Consider the following 17,764-nt stretch of genomic DNA (forward strand, 5'->3'; position numbering starts at 1 on the left):
TAGGCGTGCACCACAGCGCCTGGTCAAATTAGACTTTTACTACCATGTTTTTCAGTATGTGAATGTTCGTGTGTATGCATGCACATGTGTGTATTTTGTCATAGAACTCTAGCGTGTGTGGTTTTTAAAAATGACATTATATCTGAAAACCAAGACAGTAAATCCTATAGTAGTGGAACTGTCCTTACTGATCTCCTGTCTTCCTCTTTACACCTTCGATTAATTGTTACTTCAAATTCCCTCATGAGCAGAGTTTGAAAACTACTCTTTTAATACTGTAGAAAGGCTTGTGGCAGGAAAGGACAAGGATTGTCTGAGGCATGAGGGGAAGGCTAGTGTGATTAGAATAGAGCAGAGAAGAAAGATATTCAGCTAGGGGAGAGAGGTTTCCAGCATATAGGTCAGGCCTAGCGATTGGATTTTATTCTCATTTCAAGGAGAGTAAGAATTAGTTTTACATTTTACATAGAACATTCCGGCAGCTTATGGATTTCAGGGGCAAAACTAGAGACAGGAGAGTAGGAGAGTTTTATAATATTCACATGAGAGATAATAAGAGCTTGAATAAAGGTGATAATACCCAAATAGGGATGGAAAAGAATGGATGGTTTTGGCATTGTTCAGCGGGGTAAAATAAACAGAACTTTGCGTTTGAGTGAATGTCAGTGGATGAGAGGAATCACAATGATTCTCTTTTTTTCCAGTGCCTGATTTGTGGGATTCATTGATTAGTTGGTGATGAGCTTAGTTGAGGAATACAGAAGGAAAAAAGATTTAAAGTAGAAGGAAAGATGATAAGTTCATTTTGGAATGTGTTGGGTTTGAATTGTGATGTGATTCATTCAATGAGTTGGTTATATGTTTGGTGCTTCTGGAGAGGTAGTACTATATATTTTGAAGTTCTTGTCTCACACATCAGGTTTCAGCAAGCTGTGACCTACAACTTAAATCTCTCACAGCACCTATTTTGATAAAACCTATGAGCTAAGAATACGTTTCACATTTTAAAATAGTTGAAGTAAAATCAAAAGAATGATATTTTGTAAAACATTAACATTATATAAACTTTAAATTTCAATCACTATAAAGTTGTATTGTAACACAACTACATTTATTGATTTATATATTGTCTACAGATTGTAGTGACACAGGTAAAACTTCCATTTTGAGTGCCATGCATATTGCTATACCATATTCTATTATTTACTAATAGTGCATACCCCTCATGTCAAGATAAGGAAAGAAGGGTAGTCTTCATATATTTCTTTGAGGCACAAGGAGTGTGGATTATTTTTTTTTTCCATTGAATTAAATGGCAAAGCATTGTATTCATTATACAACCACACTATGGCTGTACTAATAGAATACAATATTTCATTGCTGGAGTAAGCACTCATTACCACCTTCCCAATTCATAGGAAAGAAGTCATCAGAAAACTTAGAAAATTTCAGACAGAATATCTACCATAACAAAATTTCTTCACAAAAATAAAAAAAAGAAAAAGAATCCACAACTATATTAAGTTTCTGAGTAGTTATTTTGTTAGCCAAGCATAGAAAGCCATTTATTAGTGTTAAGTGATCTAAATCATGCTTGATTCCAACAGCCAAAGAAATATGTTCAGGGAAAATAAACTACCCTTAGCTATTTGTCAAGAATAGTCCCTTGAAGAATTGTGCATATTGTGAACAAAAGCAGTGGTTGATTTTAAAACAAGGGAAATTGGTTTTCACCTTTATTGTATAAAGTGACTACATAATATACTTGATTTTGCCTCTTATGCTGCCAAGCTAGTAGTATTTCATATCTGGACTCTTACAGAAAATGTTGACCAATTCCCGTTGTAGATAACATTAAATACAAGGATCAAACAAGAGTAACTGAGTATTGCTTATAAAAAAATAAATAATAATAAATAAAAAAATAAATAAAAAATAAAACCAAGTGTGTTACAAAAGACAAGATAGAAAATCCAAGAAGAAAACTAATGGAAATAAATGGTCAGAGTGAGAAGGAAGATCAAGATATTATACCATGGAAACTGAAGATAGGAGAGTAGGGCTGGGGATGTAAACTCCATGGTAGGGCAGGTACCTTGTAGGTGTGAGGCCTAGGATTCAATCCTCAGTACCACAGAGGAAAAAAAAATGTAGAGGAAATGGTGAGTAGTATTTTAAATATAGTATTTGATTAAAAAAAAAAAATATATATATATAAATAGTGGTAAGACTGGAAATATTGTACTCTTCCACAGATCCTGCATTTCAGCCTCAGTGGAATATCCTCTGTTCTTGAGCAGTCTCTATACTTGTCTACATTTTGCCTTTAATACCAGTCCCTTTCATCTTTGTCTGCTCCTGTTACAGTCCAGCTAATACTTCAAAATTATGCTCAAATTCTACATCTTAAAATAGCCAATTTCAAAATTTTCAGTTGGAATTCATCTTTTTAATATTTATTTTAGCTTTGTATTTTAAGTACTGCTCTTTCATGACTAACATATATAGAATCTCTGATTCTCTGGTAGAACTTTAGAAGAAGAAATTAAGTGGCATGAGTTCTACTATCTTTAGTTAAAGTAAAATTAAAGGTTTATATAACTCTATAATGATCATGGGCTTTATCTGATTTCAGACCAGATCCAGATTTTCAAACTTTGTTATTACCACCCTTCCTTTATATCCTCACATGCTTAAGCATGTGTTTCAAACGGTAGGTTGTGACCCATTAGTGGCTTATAAAATCAATTTAGTGGGTTATAAGCAGTATTTAAAAATTAAATAGAAAACAAAATGACAGAGTTAATTGCAATTAGTAAGAATAAATGTTGTTTTGTGACACTTATTTTATAATGTACTGAATCATCATATAAACTGTATGAATTATTGTGGGTTGTAGTTGAAATTGTTTAAAAGTGATAGGATAGAGCTTAACAGTGTGTCAGTTGTTGAGTTGTTGAATGGAATGATGTTTAAATTGGATTTAGCATAATTATGTCAAATCTCAGGGATGAATGTGTCATGCAGATTATCTGCATAGATTTGTCAGCAGAATTCATAAGAGTAAATTAAACACTTGCCAATAATCTTGCTTTGTGAAATCATGGCATTTAGCATGGTAATTTTCAAAAGTTTTTAGATGATACAGGCTAAAATCCCCTGTGACTGTTTTTGGTTGTAGATAGATGTAGCACTATAGATTTATGCATTGCTGCAAATTTTGTGTTTTGTTATAAATATCAAAGTTTATGAAGAAATAAAGTACCCACATAACATTTTTTATAGCAAAATTTGCTAAAATATTGATGAGAAAAAAATCAGAAACTGTGTTTTATCATTTTGTCCCCTTAGTTGGTGGATTTGTACTTTCTGCATTTGACATTAGGATTAACATTTCCTTTTCAGAGACATGTATCCAAGAGAAATTGTTTATTATGTCATTAGTTATATTAAAATGTTAATTATATTCAAATAAGTTATGCAATATTTGGAGGAGTATGGAAACACTCCAGTAATCAAATCTTGTATAATTTGTTCATTTTTCTTTTGGGGAACCTTTGCCATATATTAATCTTAAGAGTCAGAAGTCTTGGTCATTATAGATACTTATTTTGAACTTTTTATAAAATACTTGGAAATAGGGGTTGGGGATGTAGCTCAGTTGGTAGAGTGCTTGCTTGTCAAGCGCAAGGCCCTGGGTTCAATCCCCAGCACCACACACACACACACACACAAATAAATAAATAAATAAATAAATAAATACATACATACATACATACATACTAGGAAATAAAATCATTTGAAAAGATGCGAAAGTGTAGTTTTAGGTACCAAAAAGGAAATTTTATTAAACATAGCTGTTTTCCAAAGTAACTTTTAACCCTAGTAGCTGATAAGTAGCCAAATAAATAACATGATTTATAGTGCTATACAATTCAAGAAAGATCTGGTAGATATCTTTTTTGACCTTCATTTTCAACCTGCTTAAATACCCCTGTAACCAGAGCTTATGAAAAAATACTCACACATGGCAAATGTGCCTTTTATGTGCTTCAGAAAAGGTTACATAGGTTAATGAATGATGTTAAGATGTGATTAGAACATTTTTCCTCAAGAAAAACTCATTATATATAAAATGCTAAGTTCTATCAACATTGACACATAAATTCTTACCCTTTAGAATATTATGAGTCAATGGAGTTTCTTTTCCCCATATTTTCTTTATCCTTTTTTCTTTTCTTTCTTTTTTTTTTTTTCTTTTTTTTTTTGGTACTGGAGGTTGAACCCAGGGTCGCTTAGCCACTAGCCACATCCCCAGCCCTTTTTTTATATTTTATTTAGAGGCAGGGTCTCTATGAGTTGCTCAGGGCCTCACTAAGTTGCTGAGGCTAGCTTTGAACTCAAGATCCTGTTGCCTCAGCCTCCCGAGCCACTGGGATTACAGGCATGAGCCACTGTGCCCAGCTTCCCCATATCTTATCCACAGTATCCTGTTTCGTTATTTCATGCTTGAGGAAAAGAGATTGGAAAATAATCTAAGAAAAATTTTTATTTCTTGAGTTAGCAATTAAAAATTGGTTGTAAAATGTATAGTAATATTTAGTGTTAAATTATAATAACTTATATGAAGTCTAAGTTCTTTATAGGAATCCAGTGTGTGAAGATAGAAATTATTAAAGCAGTTTTATAATAGTAAAAGCAAGGAGGAATAAATCAAAGGTGAGGCTCTAAAGATTATTAATCTCCTTGTTTGACAGCAAGATGACTCAGTTCCTATTATCCCTAAGAAGACTTCTTTTTTTTTTTTCTCCTTTTTTTTTTTTTTTAATTGTAAACAAATGGGATACATGTTGTTTCTCTGTTTGTACATGGCGCAAAGGCATACCATTTGTGTAATCATAAATTTACATAGAGTAATGTTGTTTGATTCATTCTGTTATTTTTTCCCTTCCCCCCACCCCTCCCACCCCTCTTTACCCTCTATACAGTACTTCCTTCCTCCATACTTGCCCCCCTCCCTAACCCTAACTCTAACCCTAACACTAACACTTCCCTCCCCCGCATTATGTGTCATCCTCCACTTATTAGCGATATCATTTGTCCTTTGGCTTTTTGAGATTGGCTTATCTCACTTAGCATGATATTCTCCAATTTCATCCATTTGCCTGCAAATGCCATAATTTTATCATTCTTTATGGATGAGTAATATTCCATTGTATATATATACCACAGTTTCTTTATCCACTCATCAATTGAAGGGCATCTAGGTTGGTTCCACAGTCTGGCTATTGTGAATTGAGCAGCTATGAACATTGATGTGGCTGTATCTCTGTAGTATGCTGATTTTAAGTCCTTTGGGTATAGGCCAAGGAGTGGGATAGCTGGGTCAAATGGAGGGTCCATTCCGAGTTTTCTAAGGAATCTCCTCACTGCTTTCCAGAGTGGCTGCACTAATTTGCAGCCCCACCAGCAATGTATGAGTGTACCTTTCTCCCCACATCCTCGCCAACACCTGTTGTTGCTCGTATTCTTGATAATCGCCATTCTAATTGGGGTGAGATGGAATCTTAGGGTGGTTTTGATTTGCATTTCTCTTATTACTACAAATGTTGAACATTTTTCCATATGTTTGTTGACTGCTTGTAGATCTTCTTCTGTGAAGTGCCTATTCATTTCCTTAGCCCATTTGTCCACTGGATTATTTGAATTCTTGGAGTAGAGTTTTTTGAGTTCTTTATAGATTCTGGAGATTAGCGCTCTATCTGAAGTATGATTGGCAAAGATATTCTCCCACTCTGTAGGCTCTTTCTTCGCATAGTTTCCTTTGCTGAGAGAAAGCTTTTTAGTTTGAATCTGTCCCAGTGGTTGATTCTAGCTTTTATTTCTTGTGCTATGGGAGTCCTGTTAAGGAAGTCTGATCCTAGACCAACAAGGTGAAGATTTGGACCTACTTTTTCTTCTATAATCTTCAGGGTCTCTGGTCTGATTCCGAGGTCCTTAATCCATTTTGAGTTTAGTTTCGTGCATGGTGAGAGATATGGGTTTAGTTTCATTCTGTTGCATATGGATTTCCAATTCTCCCAGCACCATTTGTTGAAGAGGCTATCTTTTCTCCATTGCATATTTTTGGCACCTTTGTCTAGTATGAGAAAATTGTATTTATTTGGGTTTGTGTCCGTGTCCTCTATTCTGTACCATTGATCTACCTTTCTATTTTGGTACCAATACCATGCCGTTTTTGTTACTATTGCTTTGTAGTAGAGTTGAAGATCTGGTATTGCAATACCCCCTGTTTCACTCTTCCTGCTAAGGATTGCTTTAGCTATTCTGAGTTTCTTATTCTTCCAGATGAATTTCATGATTGCTTGCTCTATTTCTGTAAGGTACGTCATTGGGATTTTAATTGGAATTGCATTGAATTTCTATAGCACTTTAGGTAGTATGGCCATTTTGACAATATTAATTCTGCCTATCCAAGAACATAGAAGATCTTTCCATCTTCTAAGGTGTTCTTTAATTTCTTTCTTTAGTGTTCTGTAGTTCTCATTGTAGAGGTCTTTCACCTCTTTTGTGAGATTGATTCCCAAGTATTTTATTTTTTTCGAGGCTATTGGGAATGGGGTAGTTTTCCTAATTTCTCTTTCTGAAGATTCATCACTTATGTATAAAAATGCATTGGATTTATGGGCATTGATCTTGGAACCTGCTACTTTACTGAATTCACTTATGAGTTCTAAGAGTTTTCTGGTGGAATTTCCAGGTTCCTCTAAATATATAATCATGTCATCAGCGAACAGGGATAGTTTGAGTTCTTCTTTTCCAATTTGTATCCCTTTAATTTCTTTGGTTTGTCTAATTGCTCTGGCCAGAGTCTCAAGAACGATGTTGAATAGAAGTGGTGAAAGAGGGCATCCCTGCCTTGTTCCAGTTTTTAGGGGGAATGCTTTCAGTTTTTCACCATTTCGAATGATATTAGCCATGGGCTTAGCATAAATGGCCTTTACAATGTTAAGGAATGTTCCCACTATCCCTATTTTTTCTAGTGTTTTGAGCATGAAGGGGTGCTGTATTTTATCAAATGCTTTTTCTGCATCTATTGAAATAATCATGTGATTCTTGACTTTAAGTCTATTAATATGGTGAATTACGTTTATTGATTTCCTGATGTTGAACCAACCTTGCATCCCTGGGATGAAACCCACTTGATCATGGTGCACTATCTTTTTAATATGTTTTTGTATGCGATTTGCTAAAATTTTGTTGAGAATTTTTGCGTCGATGTTCATTAAGCATATTGGTCTGAAATTTTCTTTCCTTGATGAGTCTCTGTCTGGTTTAGGTATCAGTGTGATATTGGCTTCATAGAATGAGATTGGGAGGGTTCCCTCCTCTTCTATTTTATGGAATACTTTGAGAAGTATTGGAATGAGCTCTTCTTTAAAGGTTTTGTAGAACTCGGCTGAGAACCCATCTGGTCCCGGACTTTTCTTTGTTGGTAGGCTTTTGATGACTTCTTCTATTTCAGTACTTGAAATTGGTCTATTTAAATTGTGTATGTCCTCCTCGTTCAGTTTAGGCAATTCATATGTCTCTAGAAACCTGTTGATGTCTTCGAAATTTTCTATTTTGTTGTAGTATAGATTTTCAAAATAGCTTCTAATTATGTTTTGTATTTCAATCCTATCTGTTGTGATATTTCCTTGTTCATTCCGAATTTTAGTGATTTGGGTTTTCTCTCGTCTTCTCTTTGTTAGTGTGGCTAAAGGTTTATCAATTTTGTTTATTTTTTCGAAGAACCAACTATTTATTTTGTCAATTTTTTGTATTGTTTCTTTTGTTTCAATTTCATTGATTTCAGCTCTGAGTTTAACTATTTCCTGTCTTCTACTACTTTTGGTGCTGTTCTGTTCTTCTTTTTCTAGGGCTTTGAGCTGTAGTGTTAGGTTGTTTATTTGTTGAGTTTTACTTCTTTTATTAAATGCGCTCCATGAAATAAATTTCCCTCTAAGTACTGCTTTCATAGTGTCCCAGAGATTTTGATATGATGTTTCTTTGTTCTTATTTACCTCTAAGAATTTTTTAATTTCCTTCCTAATATCTTCTGTTATCCATTCATCATATAGTAGCATATTGTTTAATCTCCAGATGTTGGAATAGTTTCTGTGTTTTACTCTTTCATTTATTTCTAACTTCAATCCATTATGATCTGATAGAATACATGGTAGTGTCTCTATCATCTTGTATTTGCTAACATTAGCTTTGTGGCATAATATATGGTCTATTTTAGAGAAGGATCCATGTGCTGCTGAGAAGAAAGTGTATTCGCTCTTGGTTGGATGGTATATTCTATAAATGTCTGTTAAGTCTAAATTATTTATTGTGTTATTGAGATCTATGGTTTCTTTGTTCAATTTTTGTCTGGAAGATCTGTCCAGTGGTGAGAGAGGCGTGTTAAAATCACCTAGTATTATTGTGTTATGGTCTATTTGGTTTCTGAAATTGAGAAGGATTTGTTTGACATACATGGATGAGCCACTGTTCGGGGCATAGATGTTTATGATTGTGATATCTTGCTGATTTATGCTTCCCTTAAGCAGTATGAAATGACCTTCTTTATCCCTTCTGACTAACTTTGGCTTGAAGTCCACATTATCGGAAATGAGGATGGATACTCCAGCTTTTTTGCTGAGTCCATGCGCATGGTATGTTTTTCCCCATCCTTTCACCTTTAGTCTATGGGTATCTTTTTCTATGAGGTGAGTCTCTTGCAGACAACATATTGTTGGATCATTCTTTTTAATCCAGTCTGCCAGTCTATGTCTTTTGATTGATGAATTCAGGCCATTAACATTCAGGGTTATTATAGAGATATGATTTGGTTTCCCGGTCATTTGGTTCATTTTTTAAATTTAATTTATTTATTTGTTTGACACAACTTGTTTCCTCCTTTATTTGACAATTCCTTTAGGATAATTCCTCCCTTTGCTGATTTGCTTCTTTGTTTTTCATCTCTTCCTCATGGAATATTTTGCTGAGAATGTTCTGTAATGCTGGCTTTCTTTTTGTAAATTCTTTTAGCTTTTGTTTATCATGGAAGGATTTTATTTCATCGTCAAATTTGAAGGTAAGTTTTGCTGGGTATAAGATTCTTGGTTGGCATCCATTTTCTTTCAGGGCTTGAAAAATGTTGTTCCAGGCCCTTCTAGCTTTTAGGGTCTGGATTGAAAAGTCTGCTGATATCCGTATTGGCTTCCCCCTGAATGTAATTTGGTTCTTTTCTCTCACAGCCTTTAAAATTCTGTCTTTATTTTGTATGTTAGGTATTTTCATTATAATGTGCCTTGGTGTGGGTCTGTTGTAATTTTGTATATTTGGAGTCCTATAAGCCTCTTGAACTTGATTTTCCATTTCATTCTTCAGATTTGGGAAATTTTCTGATATTATTTCATTGAATAAATTGTTCATTCCTTTGGCTTGTTTCTCTAGGCCTTCCTCAATCCCAATAATTCTTAAATTTGGCCATTTCATGATATCCCATAGTTCTTGTAGATTCTGTTCATGATTTCTTACCATCTTCTCTGTTTGTTCAACTTTGTTTTCAAGGTTAAATATTTTGTCTTCAATGTCTGAGGTTCTGTCTTCCAGGTGTTCTATCCTATTGGATATGCTTTCTATGGAGTTCTTAATTTGGTTTATTGTTTCCTTCATGTCAAGGATTTCTGTTTGTTTTTTTTTCAATATCTCTAACTCTTTATTGAAATGATCTTTTGCTTCCTGTATTTGCTCTTTTAACTGTCGATTGGAGCGATCATTCAATGCTTGCATTTGCTCTTTCATCTCATCGTTTGCTTCTCTGATCATTTTAATTATGTATATTCTGAACTCCTTTTCTGTCATTTCTTCTGCCATGCTGTCATTGGGTTTTATTGATGTAACATCTAGATTTGTTTGCAGCATTTTCTTTCCTCGTTTTCTCATATTGTTCAGGTATCAGTGGACCGCTGAGATATTGCAGATTTCCTCTATTGACTTACAGTGTCCCTGAAGATTTCTATATATATCCCCCCTTAGCCTTCAGTAGCCTAAAGTCTTGGAGGAAGTTGATAATGCGGTGCTCCACAAGGAAGCTGCCTCTCTAGGAGTGGTGGCCTTCAGGTGGGGTATAATCCCTGCTAGTGGGTAGAGGTGCCTCCACTTGTTGACCAATGGTCATCCAAAGGGGACCTAGGCTGCGGGCTGAGGCAAGGCCTGTTCGGGCCTGAGTCTCTAGTTTTACCGTCCTTGTGGGGAAACCTCACCCGGCAGGGAAGACTTACCCGGTGGGGAGGTCTCGCTGGTCAGTACCCTCCTAGAGGTTCCCCTCAATTTACAGCTACCGCCTGGGCTGGGCTGCCTTCCTCTGCAAAGTTCCCAGGGGCCCGGCCCTACCTCCTGGGCCTGGGAGCCTCACCCTTCGCAGATGAATCTCCTTAGGCTGCCCCTCCTCACAGAATCTGCCCGCAGGCCTGGAACCCTCGCTCCGCCCTAAGCCTGTCTCTGTGCGGCTCTTCCACCCAGAAGCCTCCTAGATCCTGGGACCCTGCTCTGCACCTAATTGCCTGGCTATGCGGCCCCTCCTCTGAGCAGCCACCTGGGGCCCCGTACAATCGCTCTGAGACCCAGAGACCCGCCACACGCCTCTTCCTCCAGACAGCCGCCCAGTATTCCGGTGTGGTCACTAGGAATCCAAGAAACTCACTGCGTGCCTCCACCTCTCACCAACCCCCCCCGTAGCCCTGGGCAATCAATCACTCCGAGTGGAAGTGACCCTCCCCGGTCCTCCTCCTTCTCCAGATAACCCCCCGGGTGTTCAGGAGCGGTCGCTCTGAGTGGCTCTGAATCTACGTGACCCGCTGCACGGGTCCTCTGGGCAACCGCCCGGAGCTCTGGTGAGGCCATTCGAGACCAAGCGACCCACCACGCTTCTCCTCCAGGCAGCCCCCCTGTGTTCAGGAGCTGTCACTTTAAGTCCAAACAACTCACCACTCGCTTTCTCCTCTGAGCGGCCGCCTGGAGCGCTAATGCAGTCACTGCGAGTCCAAACGACCCGCCGCGCTCCTCCTCGTCCTCCTCCTAGTCCTCCGGGCAGGCCCCGGGGTTCAGAAGTGGTCTGAGTCCAAACAGCTCACCACGCAGCCCCTCCTCTGGCAACCGCCTGTAGCTCTGGTGTAGTCATCCCGAATCCAAGCGGCCACGCTCCTCTTCCTCCTCCTCATCCTCAGGGCCAGCCCCGGTGTTCAGAAGCGGTCGTTCTTGTCCAAACAGCTCGCCACGCAGCTTCTCCTCTGGCAACCGCCTGTAGCTCTGGTGCAGTCACTCCGAATCCACGCGGCCATGTTCCTCCTCCTCCTCCTCCGGGCAGGCCCAGGTGTCCTGAGTCCACACAGCTCTCCTCGCTGCTCCTCCCCTGGGCAGCCGCCGGAGCCCCAGTGGTTGCTCCGAGTCCCAGCGCTGTGCCGAGCGGCCTCCTTTTCGGGGCTCCCAGTTGTCCGAGTTCACTGCTCCAGCGGGGGGAGGGGCGTCTCGCCGGCAGCTCTACTTCACAAAGTTTCCTGCGTTCTGGGACCACCGTCCCATCTGGGATGCCTTCCCAACAGGTGAGAGTCACCCGGCTGCTTTGAGTTGGTCCCAAGTGTCTCAATATCTCCTCTTTTGAATCCTGAGTCCTGGAGCAACATGAAATGCAGCCACCCTCTAGGCCGCCATCTTGAAAACCCCCTAAGAAGACTTCTGAAAGTATATATGTCCTATGAAATGTTCTTTCTTGTACAAAATTTGTTTATTTTATGTTTTCAGATGTCTTAGCATTGTTTGTTTGGAATGTAGCTCTTTAATAAAATTTGAAGTAGAAATTTTAGAAATTCAGAGTTGGAAATCTTGGAGCGTGTACATATTCATACCTAGAAATCTGTTTCTTTATTTTGGATGAATAAAAGATTGCCAAAGCCATGTGAATCCTAATTTCCTTTTTTTTTTTTAATTATTCTGGTGCCTGGTACATATTCTTTTTTAATTTGTGGATATGGTCCATTTCCATTGAACATTGACTCCTTCTTGAGTATAAATTATGGCACTAGTCTTAAAATCTAATAACCCTGAATCTTGGCTTTCCCAACTGTATAATGTATGTTTGGGCAAATCATTTGGCTTCTTTTTCCCCTGGTTTTGTAGCCATAAAGTAGGAATAACAGTTAGATAGATAAGCATCTTATCATCTACCTTAGATAGATAAGCATCCCTGCACCTGCATTCCATAGTTCCTACTTCATGGAGAAAATGAAAACTGTTGTTTACTTAAGCATGAATTTGTTCAGAGTTCTCCTCTTTCCTCTCCTGGATGTAGATTTGTCCATATTTGTTTTTATCCCATGTGGATGAGATGTATCTATTTACAGTTATTCCTTTCAACACTTTCCTTTGACTTTATTACAATAACTCTAACCTTTTGCAGAACTTTACTGCATTGGTCACTTTTGGTTTGATTAGATTTCTCCCTCTTTACAATGTAGGGGGAGGGGGGTGTACATTAAAAGTTAATAATTCTTAACTTCATCTTTCCATTTTATCCTTCTGAAATAACTGTTTGTTGTGTCTGTTCATTTTAAATACTTTGTATAAATTTTATGTCTATAAACATGTATTTTTCCTTTTTTATAGAAAAGTGGAATCACAAAATACATATTACTTAAAATTTACTTTCTGCAACTTGCGTTCGTTCCCTAAATATATCACTGGCATATATTTACTTATTCTTTTTGGCAACTTTATGATATTTCAAAGAATGCATATGTAAATATTCATTTAACTTTACTTTTTGATTGCGCTTCACATTCTTTCTGATTTGCTGCAGCTAATAAAATTTTGTGCTTGCTCATATTCCTGATGTATTCGAATCAAATTTTGTACCTACTCATATTCCTTACGTATTTGAGCTTTTGTTTTATTTGATCAATTTCTAAGAGTGGTAGTGCTAGATCAAGGGCATTTATATTTAAAATTTTAATAGATGCCATGAAATTACTTTTCAAAAAGATTGTAATATATTATCCTGCAAAAGCAGTGTTTTGTCTTATCATTTGATGGTCTCTTTGCTAATCTAATTGATGAAAATTGGTATTTTGTTGCAGTTTTAGTTTTCATTTCCCTCAGTGTTATTAAAGTTAAACATATATTGCTAATTGTTTTCTGTTATATAAATTATCTGTTAATATCCTCAAGCCTAGTTTTGTTGGCTTTTTTGTTTTCTTCTTAATTGATAGGAACTCTTTGTTGTAGGATTATTATCTCCTTGACCCATTTTTAGGAATGTCATTAGCCTATATAGATTTAAAAATTTTTAAAAGACTGCTTAGCCATATTGAGTTACTTAGTTTTGGGTAGGGGATTGAACCCAGAGACACTTTATCACTGAACTACATTCCCAGCTCTTTTTCAAAATTTTATTTTGAGACCGGTTGCACTAAGCTGGGGATGCTGGCCTCCAATTTGAGAACCTTCTGTCTTAGCTCTCTGAGTACCTGGAATCACAGGCATCTATGCCACTGCGCCCTTTGAGAGGAACCTTTCCTGCTATTACTAGTCATCATGGAGTTCTTTTTCTTACCATGGGACAGGAATCAGGAAATGGCAAAGTACAGCTCTTTTTGGGCTTACTGGCTGTTGGTGTTAACAACTTTTGCTCAATTAGAGAAAGAAATCACAAAGATAAGCAATAACATCCAAACAAGACTTTATTGGGGCTGTTTAAAAGGGAGACAGTGCATAAGATAGGGTTCTTGAACTGTTCCCTGAGGAGGTGAGAAGCAAAGCTTATGTAGACAAAAGAGTGTGGGCTAACATAGGCATATGGTCTGCCTTTGCACACAATCTCAGGGTTTCTGTACATGTTTGGTCAGTTCCTTGCTCTCAGAACCCCAGTTTGCACTTGACATGGTGATTTGCATATATGCATTGGGTTCCTCTGTGCTCAGTTCACAAAAGATAGCCTCACTCATACCACCATCCCAGGAAAATCATATATGGGTCAGGTTCAGGGCTATTGAGCATACTGCGGTTGCTGAAAAGCTTAGAGGAGTCAGCAGCTCTGGAACCTGGAACATGGTGATTAATGAAAAACAGTATTTTAAAAGCAACTTGCTTTCAGTTGGAAACCATGGTGGGGCAATTAGGGACCTACCTCCTGCTCAGTCTTAATACCATCTATTCAGTTTTACTCTGAAATTAATCAGTACAACATGATATTGGTATAGTAATAGGAAACCATAGCAAAGTAGAGTGCTCAGGAACAAATGAGTGTATTTGGAATCTTGAAGTATGATGAGAGGACATCTTAATTGAATTGGGGGAAGACTGAATTAAATATTTTAGATAATAGTCTCTTTGTTTATAAGAAGATAGTCTTTCAGTTTTGACCAAAACATAAAGTCAGACAAATAAATGATCTTGATTGACAGATGGGGTTCTTTTCTTTTAAAAGCCAATTGCTTTCTGCTTATTCCTGTTAAAGTATTTATAGTACACTGAAATCGCCCATTATTTGTGTTTTCTTCTCTGTAACATTCCTGAAGGCAGGAACTATGTCTTGTTTATTGTTGTACACCCATTGAATAAATAAGATGTAGGTGCTTTTATAAATTATCAGTGGAATTAGTAAATTCACTTACTTATTTCTCCATTGTTCTGTAGTCTACTTTCCATTGTCAAGAAAATTGTTTATACTATAAAATATGTTATGGAAAGCTACCCCACTTTACCCTTGAACCCATAGCAGTAAATTGTCCAGAGTTAGGAGTCTGCATTAGAATTTTGGTAGTTGATAGCAAGAGAAGTAGATGGATTCTGTGGGGATTTAGTAGGTAATAGACTTAACCAGATCATGGTGATTGAATTGAATATGGTGAGTCAAAGAGAAAGCATGAAAGAAAGACTTCATGATCTTGGTTACATTCTTGGAGATAAGTTACCAAGGAAAGGAGTTTTATTCCTACGTGAAGTTATTTATTATTTGTTTCCCTCTCCTAATGCATCTTGTCTAACTAACATCAAAGCCGCACTGCATAGTTTTGCATATAGTTCATTTTCAGTTTACTTTTCCCTTGAGAATTTTTGTTCTTCTTGTTGAATTGTGTCTAATTTACTTTCGAGAAAAAGGTAGGGGAAAAATACAAGTAGGTAAAACCAGGACCCAAGTTAGCAGGCAAGGAAAACTAGGAATAGTTTTATATTCATCATTTTTAGTTCTGTCTTAGGGAGGTTTGTTTACCATAGAAAAATTTCAGTAAGATACATTGGAAGTTTGAAAGGGAAGGGAACCATGAGATTTTGGGTTTGTTAAGAGGAAGCTGAGTAGTATGTGGATGAAGGTGGAAGATAGATGATGACTCATGAAGCCCAGGTTTTCAGTGGTGAACATGGGTGGCAAAAATGTTAAGATAATTTTTTTAGCAATTTAGTGATGAACAGAGTACTTACATCTGTTAGATGTCTGGTGTGACAAGAATAAAGTACTCTTTCAAGAGAGAAAAGGCTGTGATATAGGGGACTTTCATCTCTCTGTTCCCTGGGTATTTCCTCTATGTTTGGTGCAAAATATAATCTGGTTGACACACAGAAAAGTTTATTTGAGGAATGAATTGTATTCTATGACTTTCTATACATAAGTATTACATTCTATTTTATACTGTGCGTGCCTGTGTGTGTGTGTGTGTTTGTGTGTGTGTTGGTAATCAAACCCAGGGCCTCAGGCAAGTGCTTTACCACTGAACTATATATCTCCAGATCCTACATTCCATTTTAATAGCCATCTTGTTTTTACTTTTAAACAAATTTCTTGCTTACTGTTGTTCTCAAAATTCTTTTTAAAGGAAAAGATGGGTATTTCTTCTCTACATCCATCCCTATGTCTTGTGACATGTTTATGTTAATAAAATTTTGTTACCTTTTGTTAGCTTGTTCTAATGGTGAGTGTGGAGTTTTTTAAACATTATATGGAGTGAGTAAAACAAACCATAGAGTAGGATTTGAAATATAGTTTTCTTAATTTTCACGACTTTAAATATATGAAATTAGCTTTGGTTTAACATACATTTTCTATGCTTATAATTTTTGTGTATAGTAATAAAAATAATTTAATTTTCTCAAGTTTCTTTAAATTGAAATGTCAATTCAGTGGTTACCCTGAAGTATCCCATTCTGTAATAAAATCATTTTTCATCATGGCATTGTAGTTGATGTTTAAATAACTTCTGTTTACTAGCCTTCATGCTAAGGAACGTGCCCATATATACATGTGTATGTAATACATATGTTCTAGCAGTCTAGAACATAGCAAAAAGCTATGATATCATCTGCAGTCTAATAACTTAGAGAAACTAGTAAACATTTTGGTGTATACGCTTTATTGTTTGTTTTTTGGCATGGACACTTCCCCCTTCTCTGCCCCTAGTAAAGGTTCGTATCTAAAATTAATTAACCACCATTTACATACACCTGAGAAAAATGCATTTTGATATTTGTGCTCCATCAGAAATGGGAAGTGAAACACATGATGGAAATTATATTCCATATCAGTGATTTTTTCAAACCATAGACTGGTACTGGTTATATAGTAAAATTCTTACTGACCCAAGGTCAAATAAGGAAATTGTAGTGATGATGAAGAGTAATGTGATTTTTTTTTTTCAACACAGGTACTGTCCTATAGTCTGAGTTTTTTTTTTCCTTCTTTCTTAGTTTTTGGAGAGTTAAAACGTTCAGTCTTGTGTGAACATTTGGCAAAGCTATGTATGGTCCACTGTAGGTAAAGATGATGATGATAATACTTTGCAAAGTACAGCAACAACAGAAGGATAATTCTGTGTTGTTCTCTGCTCCAGTTTTTAGGAATATTGTTTCAATGCTGTATGAAATTTAGAAGCATTATAATGACTACTGGTAATCATCTTAAATACTTTGTAGTAATTAATATTATATGTGAATTTTTTACCCTTACTACTTATTGATGGCATTTTATGTTTTTTTATTCACAGTACCTGGTTATGGATTATTATGTTGGTGGGGATTTGCTTACTCTGCTCAGCAAATTTGAAGATAGATTACCTGAAGATATGGCTCGATTTTACCTGGCTGAAATGGTGATAGCAATTGACTCAGTTCATCAACTACATTATGTGCACAGGTAAATCAGCTCTTTGTTGCACCTGGCTATGAGTTACCATGTAATAACTACAAACTGAAGTCTTTTTATACCAAATTTATTATGGTCTTAGATGCATTGCTCATCAACCAAAAAATTGGTTGTGGTTATTTTTACTTTGTTGTTGTCATTATTTAATCAGCATTACTGAACAGATGTTCCTGCTTATACATAAATGTATCCATATGGTATCTAAAAGTACCTCCTTACAGTCAGCATTTCTATAGAACACTTCTAAAAACACTTAAGTTAAATTTACATGTGGTTTCCTTTCTAAATGGTATATGCATTGGCCAGTTTCCTTTCAGTTCATTCTTATATATTAATCCTAGCTGAAATTCTAGACCATAAATAATAGTTTTATTTGCCAAGTAAGACTCATGTTATATAGTTTGTTTCTCAAGAAAATACTTTCAAGACTCATATAATGATCAAAAGAGATAAATATTTCTTTTTGTAGAATATGGCAGTTTTTATGTTCATGGAATGATTTCATTATACACTGTTTAATAGTTAATACTTTATTAAAAA

General features: G+C 36.5%; 1 protein-coding gene across 13 annotated transcripts in view; it reads left to right on the plus strand.

Annotated features, from left to right (window-relative positions):
- Positions 1 to 17,764, plus strand: part of CDC42BPA (CDC42 binding protein kinase alpha) — a 311,754-nt gene that overhangs the window by 82,738 nt on the left and 211,252 nt on the right. For all 13 annotated transcript variants that reach the window (XM_079106616.1, XM_079106608.1, XM_079106605.1 and 10 more), the window contains one exon: positions 17,067 to 17,215. In XM_079106616.1, coding sequence (XP_078962742.1) covers positions 17,067 to 17,215 — 149 coding nt within the window. The remainder of the gene's footprint in view (positions 1 to 17,066; positions 17,216 to 17,764) is intronic.

Source organism: Sciurus vulgaris, assembly GCF_902686455.1.
Source record: "Sciurus vulgaris genome assembly, chromosome: 12".
Classification (NCBI taxonomy): domain Eukaryota; kingdom Metazoa; phylum Chordata; class Mammalia; order Rodentia; family Sciuridae; genus Sciurus; species Sciurus vulgaris.